General features: G+C 34.6%; 1 protein-coding gene and 1 long non-coding RNA gene across 2 annotated transcripts in view; both read left to right on the top strand.

Annotated features, from left to right (window-relative positions):
- The first annotated feature begins 11,217 nt into the window (after positions 1 to 11,217).
- On the top strand, positions 11,218 to 12,374 carry LOC120208275 (transcription factor MYB60-like). The gene is made up of 3 exons (XM_039207586.1): positions 11,218 to 11,393; positions 11,473 to 11,602; positions 11,708 to 12,374. The coding sequence occupies exons 1-3, from the start codon at positions 11,261 to 11,263 to the stop codon at positions 12,369 to 12,371; spliced, it is 927 nt and encodes a 308-aa protein (XP_039063517.1). The 5' UTR covers positions 11,218 to 11,260; the 3' UTR covers positions 12,372 to 12,374.
- Positions 12,375 to 13,086: 712 nt separating this feature from the next.
- LOC120208287 overlaps positions 13,087 to 20,621 on the top strand; it is a 28,375-nt gene continuing 20,840 nt past the window's right edge. The window contains exon 1 of the long non-coding RNA XR_005524302.1: positions 13,087 to 13,096. This is a non-coding gene — a long non-coding RNA (uncharacterized LOC120208287). The remainder of the gene's footprint in view (positions 13,097 to 20,621) is intronic.

The following is a 20,621-nucleotide window of genomic DNA, read 5'->3' as shown; positions in this document are numbered from 1 at the left end:
AAGCGTTTATTGTTAAATGGTTGAGAGTCTTTAAAACATATATTCGAGATTAATAAAAAAATAAAAGCTCTTTCAATGTTTACTGCTATGTTAATCTAAATACCAGTTATTTTGCAACCTTTAAATTTGCACTTGGATTAAAAGCGAGTATAATAAATATTTAAAAAAAATTAGATCTTCAAATATAAATGAAATATTATTTCCGAATAAATTCGTATCTATAATACGTTAAGAATTAAAAAAGTTTAAAAAATAGAAAATTTAAAATAATATAAAATAGAAATGTGTACAAATAATTATGATTATGATTTATTGCTTATATAATTATATAGACGAGCTAATAAATAAATAAAAACATTGTCATAAAAGTATATAAGGCAAGTTAAATAAATAGAGGAGTTGGTCATATATGGACAAACGATTGAACAACTATTTTAACGTAAGTTATTTTACGGTGTTTTAATGATTTTGTGTAAATTATTTTTATTAATTGTTTGATACACTATAATTAATTTATAAAAAATAATTTATATAAAATAAATAAAATTTGGTTCGATCAATATTTTCAAAAAAATGATTCGATTAACGATTAAAGAAAAAAGTTTGGTTTATTCGATTAACAATAATTCAATTCGATAAGTGGTTGAATTAACCATTTGAACAACCTTATTTTTAATTATTAGTATTTTATTAACATAATACTAAATTATTATATTAATATTAAATATATAAATTAATACTATTCATTATTAATAATTTGATAATATTATATTATAAAAAAATAGATAAATATTAATAATTTATTTAAAAATATAATATCATATATTATTATAATATATATGAGTATATATTAATATAATATTAAAAATATAATATTATTAAAATTATATTATATGTATATTAAATATTTTAATAATGAATATTTTTATTAAAATGATATTAAAATATTAATTTAATATTAAATGTGTAAAATAATATTTCTTTTAGTACTTATATTCTGAAGTAAAAAGTTAGGAAAATATCTTACGTAAAATCATATAGTAAAACAATTTACAGAAAATGCAAAGGAACTAGAAAAATGAATTACATTGGAAAAATCAATTACAACTATCAAACACTGAAAAATATTTTTCGTAAAACCAATTATAGCTATCAAACACAGGAAAATTAGAACAAATATTTTCTGGAAGACAATTTTCAGCTATCAAATACACTTTTATATTAAATTTAAAAAAAACATTAAACCAATAATAACTCAAATTTAATCCATTTAATTTGATTTAAAACAGATTAAAACAATTTTAAACATCCGTATGGTAGATGGATAAGTTAACTATTATTATCATTTATAGCAAATTAATTAAGCCTCCACCATAAAACATAAAGTAATTTCCCATAAATATGTACAAAATGTCGGTTGGGAACTCAATTAATTGCCCACAACTTTGCTTTTGTCTGCTCTTTAAACCCAATATTCATGTGACGGTCATTCATTTTTCTTGATGCAATAATTTTATAATGAGAAAATAACATCAGTGACCAAAAATCTCATATAATATACGATTTTAACTAATTTTTTTCGGATTTGCCAAAATGACCAACAAAATCGCAATGCGATCGCTAATTCGCAACGCGATCTCCATTATCGCAAATTCGCGTTGCATTTTCGCAATGCGATAGTTGAAAATCGCTTTGCGATGGTCTACAGTGTCGTTGCGATTTTCCCAATTCGCAATGCGAATAAGTAAATCGCAACGCGAATTGGGAAAATCGCAATGCGATACTGACTATCGCAATGCGATAATACAAAATCGCAACGAGATACTTACTTTCGCAACGCGATACTGACTTTCGCAACGCGATTCTGACTTTCGCAACGCGATAATACATAATCGCAATGCGATTTTCAAAGCGCCATTAGTATCCTGGCCAAGTATTTTATTTTTAAATTCCAAACACGAATATTAATATATTGGAACACTAAACCGTCCACAGTATATCCCGTAATCGTAACTCATAACCTAAAACCTAAAATCACAACTCAGTCCCATCTCCATCTCTCACTCTCTCACCCATCTCCGACGAAATCCGTCTCCATCTCCGGCGAAATCCGTCTATCTCCATCTCTCAGAGCCACCCTCACAATCAGAAATGGAAAATCAACCAAATCAACCAACGAGGGTTAGTTTTTTTAATTATTTTCTTTTTGAAATTTTTGCATTATTATTAGGTTTTTCATATTGAAATTGATGATAAGTTTACTGGTAATTTCAATAATAGATTAACCATTTCACTTAGATTGCTTATTAAATCAACCGAGAATCGCAACGCGAAATGCAAATCGCAACGCGATTTTAGTTTCGCGTTGCGATTCTCTCGTTGCGATAGTCAAATTCGCGTTGCGATAGTCATTTTCGTGTTGCAATTTTCATTTTCAGAAACTATTCTTCTTCTGCAAATTGAAACTTGAATGAATTGCATTACTTCAACCAAAAAACAAAGACAAATACGAAATTCACAGTGTTGCAAATTTAAGTTTGAAGAATAAACTACTACTCTTTATGTTTATTATTGTTTTTGGTATATCTTCACAATGTAGTTTTTGGTATATCTAATTAGTATGTTTATTGTTTTTGTAGAACTTTTATTCGGCTCAATTGACCTTGAGAATAAAGTCAGCCTGGCCAAACAATTGCGTCGAAGCTTTCACCTGCACAAAGAAAAATGTTTGAGGATACATGCTTCGGGCCATGGCTGAAAGTACAACATCCCGGTGGAAATGCGATGTTGACACACCTGTTTCTTCAAACCATGACTAGCGATCTACCAGAGACTATACAACGTCGTGATGAAGAGATATGGTTTGATTTTCCACCGGCGTATACGTGTTTTGGGCGGGAGGAGTTTTGCTTAATTACCGGTCTACGCTTCGGACACGATGATGTAGGTCGGTACACTAGACACATTACCGCCCTCATGGCTATCCCGGGTTTTTCCTGAGCTGGAGAGGCCGAGTCTACACGTAGAAGACCTGACAAGATTGTTGAATAATAAAGACGGTTTTACTCGGATGGATGACGTCGACGTTGTCCGAGTATGCCTTCTAATTCTTTTGCATGCCAGCTTTTAGGCAGAGAGGCCAGACAACCTATTCCAAATGATCTAATCAAATTGGTAGAAGACCTAAATGCGTGGAACCTGTTTCCGTGGGGCTCATATTTATGGAAAGCTACATGGAATAAGTTATCGTTTGCCTTGGATGATCGAAAAAGTTTGCATGGCGATGGTTCCAAATACACTTTGACAGGCTTTATTTGGGCCTTTAAGGTAAGAATTTTTATATGATGTTTCCAAAATTATAAGTAATTATTTAACAATTACTAATGTTTGTTATTATATTGTTTGTAGATTTGGATATTGAGGCCTTTCCCGCCATGAAGACATATGCAATAAAAACTTCAAAGATATTCCCAGGGCTATTTCCTGGAAGAGGAAACAGACCTTGCAATGGGAAGATTTACTACGGTATACGACAATAAATAATGAAAGTTAACATAAATACTACCATATGTTTATAAACAAGTTATTACTAGTACACGTTTAACTTTGTTTGAGCTTTTATATTGTTAGGAGGCCAACACTCCTCTACAGAGGCTGACACCCACGGAAGCTGAGCTTGTCATTGATTGGTGGCAAGCTAGTAAGCGTTTTTTTTGATGGAACGGTTGATGAGCAGCCTCCACTTCGGGAGCCATCACCTCGCCCAGAGCTATCACCTCACCCAGAGCCATCATCTGATCGACCCGTCTATACACCTCCACAACGATATGGTTTCATGACGTCTAATAGTGCAGAATCAATTAACGCTCTAAGTCGTCATTCCCGAAAATTACCCATTACTATGTTAATGGAGTTTTTTCGAGCCTCTATTCAACAGTGGTACTACAAGAAAAGAAACCATGCATGTATTATTTCTTTGAATTCGTAACTTATCATATATTTTACTAAGTATTATTTATTTAAATTTACAGGAACATTGGAACATCGTGTTACACCATGGACTGAAAAAAAGATAACGAAACGTATTGTGAAGTCAACGTCATGGAGAGTTGAACCATGTTCAAACACTTTGTTTGAAGTACTGGATAATAACTTAAATGGGCTTGTCGATCTAAATGCAAGGACGTGTAGTTGTATGAAATGGCAAACATCTGGTTATCCGTGTGGCCATGTTATAAAAGTTGCTCTTCATCTAAACCAAGATGATTCAAGCACATACGCTATGGATTGCTACACTACAGAAGTATATCGACAGACTTATGCCGAGATTGTCTACCCTATTTCACATCCTTCTGAGTGGGACATACCAGATGACTTACAAAACAGTTTTGCCACAAGCCATGGACAGAAGGCTACCTGGCCGACCAAAAAGTCACGATCGTATACCGTCTAAGGGTGAAGAGAAGAAGAGATCGACATGTAGTCGGTGCAAGGAAAGTGGTCATACAAGGTTGACATGTGGATCACCAGTGCCATCACAATAATCTTTTCCTCTACCAAAATATGGATCATCATCAAAATCCAAAGCTCATATGGGTCAAGAAAAAGGCAATCAAAATCGCAATCATCTTTAAAATCCCAATCACAACTGGCTTCACCTTTTGGACTGTTAACTTAGGTGATTTTTAAATGCAAACGTTGTATTATGTAGATTTATGTGTGAACTTTTAACATTTTCAGTTAGGCATGTATTAGTAACTTGAGTTTGAAAATTGCTATGATCTGTTCAGTTGTTATCACTTAATAGGCAATCATCTTAATGTCTATCGCAACGCGGGCGAAATGAAAATCGCAACGAGAGAATCGCAATGCGAAATGAAAATCGCAACGCGAATTTAATTTCGCGTTGCGTTTCTCTCGTTGCGATTTTCATTTCGCGTTGCGATTCTCTCGTTACGATTTTCATTTCGCATTGCGATAGTACTTTTTGCCTTCAACATAATACAGATTGAAATCAACAAAATCAACCATTACATTTCAATCAATTAAACAAGCACAAATAAGAATTATGTTAACATCAATTAAACAAATCAACTTTTACAAATCACCTTTTACAAATCAATTAAACAATCAAAAAATAAGCAATAATTATTAGAGAAAATAACACTTCTACTATTGAATCAACTTTTGCAGCCATACATCATTTTCACGCAGCTCACTTCTGAGATTAACCTGCATAAACCAAACATTTGCTCAAACAACACTTTCTACACATCTAAAACCTACAAACAGCAAATTATTGAATTCTAGGTACTTAACCAAACATTTTCAAACCACAAGCATATAAACATACCAATTGTTTATGGACATTTTTATAACGCGGATGCAGGTAGGCAGCGTCTCGTATATATCGATCTAGCCATATAATGTCGAAACACAAGCCTACTGCAGCTCTATCTATATCGGTGGGAGGTAGATACTTTATACTTCCTGTGATCAAACGGTCCAACGCCAAGCATACGAGAGGACCACAATCACCTCTGGGTCCTTTCGTTTGCTGTGGTGCGGTCTCATCTCTGCTAACTGTAATATTGAGCTTCTTTGGCTTCTTGTTTCCAGAACGAGTCCAATAATTTATCGCATCCAAGAATTTAGCCAAATAAGAGCTCCATCCCTTAATAATATCTCTTAAATCAGCCAATGATATGTAATTTATCATGATGTCATATACTATTGCCTTAAGGGATGGGATCTGAAGCTCGACGAGAAGCCAATGATTACGTTCCAAACAGGATAAACACCTGCAATCATAAGTAATAATTCATTCATTTGCGCACTTATTTATGAATACCTTTAAACTCAATCTAAAATAAACACTAACCTTATCGACCTCCCACCATGCAGGATAAAGTTTAGCTTGTCCATTGCCTAACGCAAATGATTCATCTCGTTGATTCTTCAAGTGAACGGCGTTAAAAGACGTCGGCATAATTGTATATCGTGTATTTCTTTTATTTTCCTTAAGTTTCCTAATTATTAGAAGACATGACACCCACGCATCGATATGCTGTTTTACAAAAAAATACATATTAGTAACTTACATAAATTTACAAAAAAAAATAATCAAATTAAAATATAAGAAAAATATAAGACTTACCCCTCCATCGAAATAGCCATTGTCTTCGACCCCTAATAATACGCCCCACCAAGACCGATCAAACAACAAATAGATATCATCATTGAGCTTGCATATGTCAGTGAAACACCCCTGGCTTCGCTCATGTAGATAAAAATCAACTGCGGTCTTAGCCCAAAGGCTGTTATCCAGAATTGTGTCCGGTAGTTGTTTCCTCTCCTCTTCAGATACCGGTATGGTACTGGCCGGTAACTCATACGAGAGCCAACTTGAATCCATCATGTCCGGCACGTCAGAGGGTTTCTCAAGAATCCTACATATGACGCCATGTGAATCGGGCTCTTGAATGGTGGGAGGGACCTCTTCAACGATGACAGTGGCCTCTTGAACGATGGGAGGGGACTCTCGAGGAATGATAGGGGCCTCTTCAACGATAGGAGTGGACTCTTGAGGGATGACAGACGAGTCGGGCTTCTTCTTGCGGTGTCTTCGCACTATTGGGGTATACGGAGACTTAATAGCACGTGCGCGCCGTCTGATGCGTGAACTCTGTCGTGCAAGAAAAACCCGAGTTAAAGCATCCACCTTATCGGTCCGCTAAATAATTAAATACAAATATCAGTAAATAAACGGACATGATATTTAAACAGTGAAAACAAAGACAAATATATTTCAAAACTTCAACCAAAAGACAAAACAAAGACAAATACTAACTTCACAGTGTTAAAGAATACACAGTTTAGCAGAATTGGCAGCAACCGAATAAATTTACTTCAACCAAAAGACAAAACAAAAAGACAAATACTAACTTCACAGTGTTAATAAACAGTTTAGCAGTATTGGAATCAACCAAATAAATTTACTAAGCAATCTAAGTGAAATGGTTAATTTAAGTGAAATTACGAGTAAATTTATCATCAAGTTAAATATGGAAAATCTTAAACTTACCTCGTTGCGTAGAGTATGAACCTCATTCTGCAATGATACTACTATCTCACTTAGAGCGGCAACCTCACCACGTAAAGTAGACACCTCCACACGCCATGCACCATCGTTATCGCGTAGAGTACCGATCTCCTCACGCAAGGCATTGACCTCCACACGCCATGCACCATCGTTATTGCGTAGAGTACCGATCTCCTCACGCAAGGCATTGACCTCATCACGTAACTCCCTTGACTCATCCCGTGGAGGTGGAGAACAGGGAGATAGAAGTCGTGGCATCTTTGCCGGTCGCCTATCATGAGGTGATGGTGGAGAAGAGGCTCGATGATGTGACGGGATAGGTGATGGCTCTCGTTGTAGAGGTGTATAGTCGGGTCGATCAGGTGATGGCTCTGGGTGAGGTGATGGCTCTCGAAGTGGAGGAAGTGGAGGCTGCTCATCATTCGTGCCATCAAGAAAACGCTGACTAGCTTGCCACCAATCAGTGGCAAGCTCAGCCTCCGTGGGTGTCAGTCTCATTAATGGAATGTTGGCCTCCTAAAAATATAAAAACTCAAACAAAGTTAAACGTCTACTATTAATAACTTGTTTATATATGATAGTATTTGTGTTAACTTACATTATTTATTGTCGCATATGGTATTAAGTCTTCCCAATCCAACAGACGTTTCCTTTTCCAGGAAATAGCCCTGGGAATATCATTTGAAGTTTTTATTGCATATGTTTTCATGGCGGGAAAGGCCTCGAATATCCAAATCTACAAACAATATAATAACAAACATTAGTAATTGTTAAATAATTAATTATAATTTTGAAAACATTATATAGAAATTCTTACCTTAAAGACCCAAACAAAGCCTGACAAAGTGTATTTCGACCCATCGCCCCGCAAACTTTTGCGGTCATCAAAGGCAGACGACAACTTAGTCCAGGTAGCTTTCCATATATACGAACCCCACGGAAACAGATTCCATGCATTTAGGTCCTCTACCAATAATATTAGCTCCTGAGGAATAGGTTGTCTGGCCTCTCTGCCTAAAAAGCCGGCATACAAAAGTAGTAGAAGGCATACTCGGACAACATCGACGTCATTCATCCGAGTAAAACCATCTTTCTTATTAAACAATTTCTTCATGTCGTCGACGTATAAGTTCGGCTTCTCTATTGACTCATCAGGAAAAACCCTGGATAACCATGATGGGCGGGTGATATGACGAGTGTACCGGCCTACATCATCGTGTCCGAATCGTAGACCAGTGATTAAGCAGAACTCCTTCCGCCCAAAACAAGTATACGCCGGTGGAAAATGAAACCATATCTCTTCCTCACCACGTTGTATACTGTCGGGTAGATCTCTAGTCATGGTCTGAAGCCACAAATGGGTCAAATTAGCATCTCCACCCGGATGCTGTACTCTCAGCCATGGCCTGAAGCAGGTTTCCTCAAACAATTTTCTTTGTGCAGGTGAAAGCTTCGAAGCAATTGTAGTGGCTAGGCTAACTTTATTCCTTAATGTCAATGAAGCCGAAAAAAATTTCTACAAAAACAATAAACATACCAAGTTAGATATACCAAAAACTACACTGTCAAGATATACCAAAAACAATAAACATAAATAGTAGTTTATTCTTGAAACTAAAATTTGCAACACTGTTTTGTCTTTTGGTTGAAATGAAAATCGCAACGAGATAAAGAGAATCGCAACGCGAAATGACTATCGCAACGAGAGAATCGCAACGCGAAATGAAAATCGCAACGCGAAATGAAAATCGCAATGCGATTTTGGTTTCGCGTTGCGTTTTTTATTTCGCGTTGCGATTCTCTCGTTGCGATAGTTATTTGCGATTTTCATTCTCGAAACTATTCTTCTTCTGCATTACTTCAACCAAAAGACAAAACAAAGACAAATACTAACTTCACAGGCTAAACAGTTTAGCAGTATTGACAGTAATCGAATGAATTTAATAAGAAATCTAAGTGAAATGGTTAATCTATTATTGAAATTACCAGTAAACTTATCATCAATCTCAATATGAAAAACCTAAAATAATGCAAAAATTTCAAAATAAAATTAAAAAAAATTAACCCTCGGAGGTTGATTTTCAATTTTTGAATGATTGTGAGGGATTTTTGACTGTGAATGGTTGTGAGGGATTTCGCCGGCGATGGGGACGGAAATCTTCGGAGATGGGGACGGATTTCGCCGTAGAGAGTGAGAGATGGAGATGGGACTGAATGTTGTGATTTTGGGTTTGAGGTTATGAGTTGCGATTACTGTGGACGGTTCAGTTTCCGATTTATTAAGAAAAAATTCGTGTTTGGAATTTGAAAAAAAATACGCGTTAATACGAATGACGCTATGTAAATCGCGTTGCGAAAGTCAGAATCGCGTTGCGAAAGTCAGTATCTCGTTGCGATTTTGTATTATCGCATTGCGATAGTAAGTATCGCATTGCGATAGTCAGTATCGCATTGCGATTTTTCCAATTCGCGTTGCGATTTACTTATTCGCATTGCGAATTGGGAAAATCGCAACGACACTGTAGACCATCGCAACGCGATTTCCAACTATCGCAACGCGAATTTGCGATAATGGAGATCGCGTTGCGAATTAGCAATCGCATTGCGATTTTGTTGGTCATTTTGGCAAATCCGAAAAAAGTTAGTTAAAATCGTATATTATAAGGCATTTTTTGGTCACTGAGGCGATTTTCTCTTTTATAATTGCAAATAAGATAATAAACTATAATATAATAGAAAATTCCATACGATACGTAAAATAACAAGAATGTAATAGAAATATAAATATATTGAAATATATAATAAATATTATTCCTATAAACATATCTATATTAAAAGCAAGTAATATATTGAATATTATATGGTATATAAAAAAACAAATATGTAGCTAATGAGTGCTGGCACAAGTGGTTGGGATTCAAGAATTTGAGCTTGTAAGTCCAATCTCGAATCTTACTAGTGTCACTCTTGATGGACAAGCAGTAAATTCTTATATAAATCCTAATTGAGTCTTAAGTATGTCCTGACCCTGGATTAAGAAGTCACCCTTTACCTAAATTTTATGTAATAAAATATATATACTTACCTAAATTTTATGTAATAATAATATATATATATATATATATATATATATATATAAAGTGATGGATTATTTCATCTAATTGGATTTATCTATTAATCGAATCAAGTCGACTATGGCTCTCTTTTTTTTTAGTTTTTATTCGCTACTCAATTTGGCCCGACCTAATTTATAGGCCCCACTCACTTGTCTATTTAAAATAATATAACATTTTAATTATGAACAATAAAAATAATTTTAAATTATTAAATAATAATTTAACTGAAATTATGATCTAAAATTGCTAAATTTAGTGGCCCAAGATCCTGCCCATACGAATAATTCTGTCTATTTAATTTCTGCTAAAAAAAATTCAAAATTAAAGCATTTATCACCCAAAAAGAAAAGCACAGGCTGTTGGGTTGTTTGCTTTGGAAGTTACTTTTCTCACCTCATGAATTTGGAGCCTTTATTTAGATGTCACCATTTTTTAAATAATTATTTAAGGAAATAATATTTATCGTTAATTAGTTATAAAACTATATTATTTTATCGTATGTGACATGTTTATTTATCAATCAAAATATTAAATTAAAAAAAAATAAAGTACGACTCATTTAGTTTGTTTTCATGGTATACAAAATTTTACACAAGTAGTGAATTTTATAAAATTTAATTATTTTTTATATTTTTTATAGATGATCTAACTACGTCTCTTCTAAAATTTTGTAATTGTGTATCTTAAATTTATAATATAAATTATCAAATATGAGGTTCGTTCTTCTTAACAGAAAATCATGTGTCAATTTCTACACACTAAAATCGACATAAATTATTTATTTATTTTTAGAAAAAATCTTAAGACAAAACCTAAAACAATTCTCTTTTTCTTAAGTGTTATCGCTCACTATTAAGATGCTGTTTACTTAAGATCGAAATGACATGATAAAATTATTTCTTTTAGTAAAAGTAAAAGTAATTAAGATGCTATTAATATCTCCCTCCCTACTTTATATATGCCACTCACATGGTGATGGCACTATTTGAAAGCTCCATAACTGAAAACCAAAGGGGAAGAGAAGAAGCAGCAAAGGGAAGCCATGGGAAGACCACCATGCTGTGATAAAGTAGGTATGAAGAAAGGTCCATGGACTCCTGAAGAAGACATCATCCTCGTCTCTTACATTCAAGAACATGGTCCTGGAAACTGGAGATCAGTCCCCGCCAATACTGGTATATATATATTAACTTAATCTGTTTCAGATTTTGATTGAATTTCATAGGTTTGTTTGGCTGATCCAGATCTGTTTAGGGTTGATGAGATGCAGCAAAAGTTGCAGGCTTAGATGGACTAATTATCTCAGACCAGGAATCAAAAGAGGCAACTTCACTCCTCATGAAGAAGGGATGATTGTTCATTTGCAAGCATTATTGGGTAACAAGTAATTGTCAAATCTTTTCCTCTTTTTTTTTTGAATCGGATTTCGAGCTTTGATCGTTTTTCCTTCAATATTATGCGTTTTTTTGTTTGTTTGTTTTGGTTATAGATGGGCAGCCATAGCATCGTATTTGCCGCAAAGAACAGATAATGACATAAAGAACTATTGGAACACTCACTTGAAGAAAAAACTCAGGAAGTTCCAGTCAGTTTTGGAGCCTTCTTCAGTGGCGGCTGCTACCGATGAGATCGATTCGGAGGATAGAAAGAGCTTAGGTTTTGGTACCGACGCTCGATCTGGTTCGAGCAATGTTAAGCTAAGCCAAAGCTCTTCTACTTCTTCTTCTTCGTATGCTTCGAGCACTGAGAATATTTCTCGTCTTCTTCAAGGTTGGATGAGATCGTCTCCCAAGGTTAACGGTGACAGTATTCGGAGCTCTTCTTCTGCTACTGCGAACTGTGATTTGATCTCCCATGGAGACGGTCAGTTAGAATCGATTCTATCGTTCGAAAACATGAACAACGTTGCATTAATGGAGAACTCTACTTCAAAGGGTACTTTTCAAGATTCTGGAAATGGTGAAAGGTTGAACCCAGAAAAGAAGCCAAAAGCTGGTCATCTGAAAAATCTTAATAATAATGACGATGATGATAACGATAACGATAACGATAATCCTCCATTATCGTTTCTTGAGAAGTGGTTTTTGGATGAAAGTTCTGCAGGTCAAGTAGAAGACATGAATCAAATGATGGAATTGTCTTCAATTTTCTAATATTTCTTATTCTTTTTATTTAATTACTTTAATTTCATTTTCAAGCTTTCCGGGGGAAGATGGGAAATAAAAAAAAATAAGTTTGGATTATTTGTGTAGGGTTTAAAATTTTCATTTTTGACATTCTCGATAAGTTTGGGATCTCTTAGTATTAACAAAATGTAATTAGCCTCGACTGTTTCTTTACGAACGCTCGAAGTTAATTATATTTATAAGTAGTAATATATGTTCAAAAGATTCAATCGTTTAATAATGAACATTCAAATATTCTATAGTTACTACTTACTAGTTTTTGAATCCGAAGACTCTGAAAACAATTATCTTTTTAACTATTGAGATCGCTTGATTCAATTTGAGTATATAATTATATAGTTTGTAATATGTTTAGACAACCGTACCAATTTATGGATCTCTCTAAATTTAATATAATTGGAAGTCTCCTATTACACTCTTCCATTGAAAGAAGATTGAGAATTGATGCTACATAATTGTGCTCTTTATTTTTTTATGAATATTTTTATTATTCCATAAATTAAGATTTATTATTATTATTATTAATTAATAACTCGTATTCGATTTATTGATCAACTAATTCAGATCGAATGCTGCAGAGACAATAACAACCCTCTTAACCCAATTTGCTCCATTCACAAACGTCAATATTCAAACCTCTGACCTTGCTTAAGAAATTCAGTGTCTCATCCCACTAGATCAACTGGTTCATGGTAGATTTATTATTATTATTATTGTTTTATAATTTTATAATAATATTACCAATTTTATGTATGTACATTTTTCCTTAAAACATCATCTTTATATATGTAACATTTGAACTCCCATTTTTATATATATACATCAAGTGTCTGTCCCACTAAATTATTAAATTATTGATTTTTTTAAAAAGTTAAAATTTTTAAATTTGATTATGATTATTTTAAATAATTAAACCTTATAAAATAGATAATCAAAAACTACTTTATTTAAGGTATTTAAAATATTTTTTATAATTTTATCAATAATTTTTTTTAAATAATAATAAGTTAAAATTAAAAAAAATTGACTAAAAAAGTCAACAGTAGACAAATTTAATGAGACAAAGGGAGTATATATTAATTTTCTCATTTTTTAATAACATCAATTTACAATTTATTATTATTCTTACATGTTTGAATTCTATAATATATATTATATAATATATATTTATAACATCTTTATTCAATCTTGATAGTTTTATTTTTATTAATATTTTTTTACTTCCAAATACTTAAATATTTATAAAAATATATACGTTTAAGATTGTTTTTATAATGAATAATATTATTTAAAATTTAAATTACATAATTATAATATGTATGATCAAATATGATATTAAAAATTAAGATGCAATTACATTGTCCTTGCCAAACATATCTAGATAGTTAGATTTTTTTTGGTCCTCCTGATTCTAAGGTTTCGTCTTTATTAGTCTGCATTAATCTGCGTCACACATTTGAATTTTGTGGATGAATCTCCCATCATAGATTTTATGCATACATAATAACTCAAACTTGAAATATTACTTACGCGATATCAAGTTACTTACCACTTGAACTAATCTCTCTTGGTAGATAGATAGAGTTTCTAATAATTATACTTTCATAATATAATTATTAAGATAGAAATTACATTTCTATGTAATTACATTATGGTGTCTAAATAAGTTGATTAATGTTTTTACTCACTCGTGACTCGTGAACTTATTGATAAATTCTTTATTACTCCACTAATAATAATTTTTTAGTTAAATTCTGATTTTTTTTCTCTCTCGATTTCAAGATTTTGTCTTGACTATGACGAATCAACCCTCATCGCACACTTGATTTTGGTGGGTGAGTCTCCAAATAGGGATTTTCTGTATACACAAAGATTCGAACTCGAGACCTTACTTAAACGATATCAAACTACTTATCACTTGAACCAACCCATATTAATTTTTATACTTTATAGCCTTTAAGTTTCATTAACTTATTTAAGGCATTAAACAAATTATTTAAAGAAAAAAACAAAGGAAATAATGAAGGGAAAATATTAATTTTATGGATTTAAAATTATAAAAGAAAATGTATATATCATTTTCAGTAAAATATTAATGCAACGGTAGTAATAGCAGTAACAGTTACCAATTTAATAGCCATACCAACGATGTACTTTCATTGTTGTTATTTTATAATTTTGATTTTTATTAATTATATTATATTTTTTTGTATATGTTATATGAGTGAATAAAAATATTTTTTATAATAATATTTACTATACTTAAAGTATAAAAATAATTGTTTTCTAATTAAATTAATGTTAAAGTAAATCAACGGTATTGATTCAAATAATAAGCTGCTTGATCTCTCTTAAGTAAGGTCTCATGCTTAAGTCCTTGTGTATGCATAAAATCCCCGTTGAGAAACTCACCCACCAAATCAGGTGTGCAACCCGGATATGTCCAAAAGGGTAACAAAAAAAATTAATGTTAAAGTAACTTGTAATATCAAAGAATAAGTGTAGATTTATTATATATGTAGCATTAAGAGTGTGACAACTTAATCAATAAAATGTAAATTTAACGACAAAAATGAAATATCAAATGCTTTTATTTTACTTAAAACTTCGTTTTTCTTTATATATAAAAAAATTCCATGCAATTTTTCTTTCGCTGAAAAAGTGCATTCGCATGGATTCATGGACAAGGCAAAGCCAGCGTATATACCGGTTTTGTCGAAACGATTTTTAAACGGGTGGGGGAGCGAGATTTTAGAAACCGCATCATTTTAATTAGGATTGATTTTTTAATTAAAAACAGTGCGATTTTAGAAAACCTCTCGTTTCGAAAAATTGGAAATTCCTTTACGATAAAATATAAGGTTCGAGGAGTCGCCACCAATCTTTGATTAGGGTGTGATTGGGCACCCAAAAACATTGTCATTTTAAATAAAAATTAATTTTAATTAAAACGGAAAAATTTACGGTCTACGTTACCAAAATCCAAGTTCGAGAGTCGGTTACGCGTGGGGAAGGATTAGCACCCCCACAACGCCCTAAATCGGTACCTAGTTGATTAATTAATTTCTTTGCAACGAATTTCGTAAGTTCAAATTTAATTTGATTAATGATCCCTTTAAACAACAAAAATGCAAATTTGCAACATTCAAAGCAACAAAATAGATTTAATTTAAAATTACCAAGTCATTAGAAAGATAAAGAATATTCGATTATTTAAAAATATCAAGACCAGATCTTTAGTTCAGTTCTAACGACCTTTTCTCGAAAAGTTTAAATAGTCGAATATTTCCTTTTCTTTCGCTCCCAAATTTTACTATGATATATCCAAATTTAATTAGGCGTTACTGACGGGATACAATTTTAATTTAAAATTGTCAAAACAACTCTCTAATAAGTTAAGAGAAGCCATTCCGACAGTTTTAAATTAAAAATATATTACCCTTAATCCAATTATGTAACAAGAGTCGAGTCATGCACGTGAGGCTATCATGCGAATCATACAAAGTGATGTTAATGTAAAGATTAATTAAACATGCGATTAAAGTAAATGAGGCTAATCATGCTTTAAAAAGAAATACACCTAAGTGCGTATGGACAACATGCTCGAAATAATATACACATGCAACATACAAATAAACTACGCTTGACTCTATGCGTATGGACAAAAATGCTCGAAATAATATACGCATGCATATATTTAAAATAAATCTAAATTAGCCTAACAAACATGCATAAAATATTAAAAGGACTAAAACATAAAAAATAAATAACAAGTTTTTTCATAACATTTTCATTTTTGGGTACTGCAAACATAATACAACCAAAATACTGCAAATGACCAAATTGAAAGTTTCTCAAATTACACATCCAATGCCTAAACAACATTAAAATGGCCCTAACATGGTTCTGGACTAAGATGTAACACGCTGAAAATTAAGATACAAACTTAGAATTGTAACAAAGCTCGGTTCAGGGATTGAAATAGGACAAAACAAAATTGGGATGACCACACTCACAATTACCCCCCCTAGCAAAACACAGTAGACTCCAGCTTCATGAAACGCAACCGTTTCAAACCATCAGGGAACGACGCCGTTTTGACATATGGGATAATAGGGTAAGTCCTATACCTAATTTCATTTTCTCTTCTCATCATAAACCAAACAGAAGAGCCCCAGCCGTTTTCTCTCATCTCTCCTTCTTCAACCTTCAAACCCCAGACGAAGCATGGCCAACGCCGTGGCCACCGCCGTCTAATGGCTCCGATGAGGAGCCGAGACGTCCTCTAAACTTCCTCCGACGACACCCCTTCAAATACCAACCTAAACCAGCGATCTAAGCCCAAACTAAACTTGAAAACCCGACCGGCTTCACCCTCTAGTAACCTCACAACACTACGGCCACCGTGACCTTTCCCCTCTCTGGAGGACTCCGATGAGAAGTCAAACCCTCACAACCCTGAACCCCTAGTTCGAGCCTCCTTGGTGAAAACTAGGCCCCCCAAAACCTAGGTTCTAGCCGAGTCATGAACCCTAACAAACTAAACCCACCGCCACCGTGACTTCAAGGACTCTGATAAGGAGTCAAACCATTACCCAAACCGACCCTCATCACGAACCAAACTTCCAGAAACCTTTGAATACCCACAGTTTGAAACCTAAAACAAACATGCATGACTCTAGAGGTGACTCCAGAGCAAATCGAAGGTAAAGAGTTTACCTTCTCCTAGACGGGGTCCTGATTCCTAGCGAAGACGACGAAAGTTAAAAGGTAACCTTTCGTTTGCCACTATTCTCTCCTTTCTACGGATGGGTCCCGGTTTTTGTTGGTTCTTTGGTTGATAATGGCTGGTTCTTTTTTCCTTTTTGCTGTTCTTCCCTGTTGCTGATGACTGAGAGTCCCCTCTACTCTCCTTTTCTTTCGTTTTTTTTTGTTCCCTCGTTCATCCGCCCCCCTTTCTTCTTCTTTGGTCCCTCTCTATATCTATTTTTTTGTTGTTGGTTTTCTCTCCTCGATTTCTCCGTGCCTCTCGTTCTGCTTCTTGTTTCGTGTGTTTGCAGGGCACTGGCGAGAGCAGATCACGGGCAGCAGCTGTGGGGAGGTGAGCTATTGTCCGGTTGGGCGTGCGTGATCTGATAGCAGGGTTGGCTTCACGTGAGACTGCAGCTGGCTCGGGGATTGCTGGGAGTTGGGAACCGTTGGATCTTGAATCCAGATCCAACGGCCTTCAATGATACGGTGCTGGAGGCTGTGACAGGGAACCCTAACGGGTTTAGGTTTTCTAGAGTTGGGCCCATAACAACCGGGCTGTTGTGTTTTTCATTGGTTCAAGCCTGTTTGGTTCGGCCTGTAACAAAAATGGAAATATTTAGTGCATATTTTATATATTTAATTATTTAATTATTTAACTATTTAATTACTTATCCGCATATATATATATATATATATATATTAATAACTACATAATACCAAACTTATAATAATAACCAAAATAACAATAATAAAACCCGAATTAAACTCAAATAATCCCGGACAAATCGAGCATCTACAGCTGCCCCTCTTTGCTCATTGTTGTATAACGAGAATAGAGTAAAGATCAAAAGATGATCAAGTTTGTCCGACCATAAGAACTTTGATAGACTCATCCGCTCCACTCTTCCTCTAGGGTGAGTGAGAGTTGAAAAAATCTTTTGAAAACGGGTTCGCTCCCTCTTTCTCCCGGAGAATAGAACTGGGGCATCTTCAAAAACCGCGTCAGCTCCCCAGTCCTTCAGAGAGTATAGAACTCGAACATCTTCTTCTTACGGGTTCGTTCCCTCTTTATCTAGGGAGTATGGAACTCGAACGTCTTTAAACGGGTTCACTCCCTCTTTTTTCAGGGAGAATAGAACTCGAATATCTTCTTCAAACGAGTTTGCTCCCTCTTTCTCTAGGGAGTATAAGACTCGAACAATCTTCAACAATCGTGTCTGCTCCCTATTTCTTCAGAGAGTATGAGACTCGAATAATCTTCAATAATCGTGTCTGCTCCCTATTTCTTCAGAGAGTATGAGACTCGAACAATCTTCAACAATCGTGTCTACTCCCTATTTCTTCAGAGAGTATGAGACTCGAACAATCTTCAACAATCGTGTCTGCTCCCTATTTCTTCAGAGAGTATGAGACTCGAATAATCTTCAACAATCGTGTCTGCTCCCTATTTCTCCAGAGAGTATGAAACTCGAACAATCTTCAACAATCGTGTCTGCTCCCTATTTCTTCAGAGAGTATGAGACTCGAACAATCTTCAACAATCGTTGGGAAACCTGTAAATATTTAAGTCGTCATGCAATGTCATGATCCTATTCATGCCTAAAAGGTATGCAAATGTGCAATTTAATGCATTTTCTTCTTCGAAGGAACATCATCTCTTTTGATTTCAATGGAACTCGATTTCGTTTCGGGTACAGAGCATTTGACCCGTTCACCCCAGCTAACACTCTCAATACCATATCTTTTGGCTCGACAGGACTTTGACTTCTTTCTTTCTTGAAACCTGCCGATACACATGACCAACTTCTTGATAAATGATAATTTCTTTGGGTCATCTATTAATGGTTAAGATTGTCTATGAATTCCAAAGTTTTAGCTTTTCGCAACCCTACAAGCTTATGGGTAAAACCATTGCTAGCTTCAGAATACCTGCATTTCCAAAACCTTTTGCATAATAATACAAAATGATCTCATGTACCACAAGTTAAGCTATGCGTTTTAACTTTTTCAAAATTAGATGCTTGTAAAAGGGAAATTAAGAAGGTAAAATATCTCTTTATTTATATAAATGCGAAGAATTTTTAGGCAACTACATGACAAACTTTTAATCGGAAAAGAACCAAAGGATAGGTGTCTTCAAATATCAATAACACAAATGCTTTTGAACTGGCACGCCGTCAGAATGACTCGAGTGTAGCTTCTGTCAAAAGGATCTCCAAAATGGTGATGACACCTAAGAGTGAAAAACTCTTTCTGAACCCCAAAATCTCCCATTATTAGATGCCATAAACCAATATTAAATCTCACGTGCATTCAATTCCTCCTCTGGTTGTCCCCATCGAGACTCATTAATCTTTGGTCTCAACCCCCATGGCCATTGTCGTTACCCATGTCAGGAGCTCTTCCTACTCCCCAAAACAATTCAGATCCTCCACCATACACGAACTCTGAATTTAAAACTCAAGTCGCCCTTTGCGGGTTTTCGACTCGACCTCCTTTGGTTTCAAGACGCCCTTTTCGAGTTTTCATCTTGAACCCTCATTTTTTCATTCATTTTTAATTTTTTTATTATATTTTTTCACTCATTTTTCTTCTTCTTTTTCTTCAAGCAAAATACTTCTTAACTGCGTCAGAATTCACTGGATAAGGTAATTCAGACCCATCCATCTCAGTTAAGACTAGAGCTCCCCCAGAGAAGGCTTTCTTGACAACATAGGGTCCTTCCCACTTGGGCATCCATTTCCCTCGGAAATCTTTTTGAATGGGCAATATCCTCCTGAGCACCAAATCTCCTTCGTGGATTTCTCGAGGGCGAACTTTCTTATCATGTGCGCGTATCATCCGCTTCTGGTATATCTGACCGTGACAAATAGCCTTCAATCTCTTTTCTTCAATCAGATTCAATTGGTCATATCTGGCCTGTACCCATTCTGCCTCATTTAGCTTCACCTCCGATAAAACCCGGAGCGAGGGAATTTCCACTTCAATAGGGAGGACAGCTTCCATCCCATAAACTAGAGAAAACGGAGTTGCCCCAGTTGACGTCCGTACAGAAGTCCGATTGGCAAACAAAGCAAATGGAAACTTCTCATGCCAATCCTTATAATTTTCAGTCATCTTCTCTATAAGCCTCTTAATGTTCTTATTAGCCGCCTCCACTGCCCCATTCATCTTTGGGCGATAAACCGTGGAATTATGATGCTTTATTTTGAATTGCTCACATACAGATTTCATCATCTTGTTGTTTAAGTTCAATGCATTGTCAGAGATAATTCTCTCTGGTAAGCCATATCTGCAGATGATTTCCTTCTTCAAGAACCTACATATCGTTGACTGGGTAACACTTGCATAGGAAGCTGCTTCTACCCACTTGGTGAAGTAATCTATTGCTACCAAAATGAAGCGATGACCATTTGACGCTTTCGGAAAAATTTGCCCAATAACATCCATGCCCCACATAGAAAA

The sequence above is a fragment of the Hibiscus syriacus genome, unplaced genomic scaffold (assembly GCF_006381635.1).
Source record: "Hibiscus syriacus cultivar Baekdansim isolate YM2019G1 unplaced genomic scaffold, ASM638163v2 tig00016115_pilon, whole genome shotgun sequence".
Classification (NCBI taxonomy): Eukaryota; Viridiplantae; Streptophyta; class Magnoliopsida; order Malvales; family Malvaceae; genus Hibiscus; species Hibiscus syriacus.
This window is presented reverse-complemented; position numbering and strand designations above follow the sequence as displayed.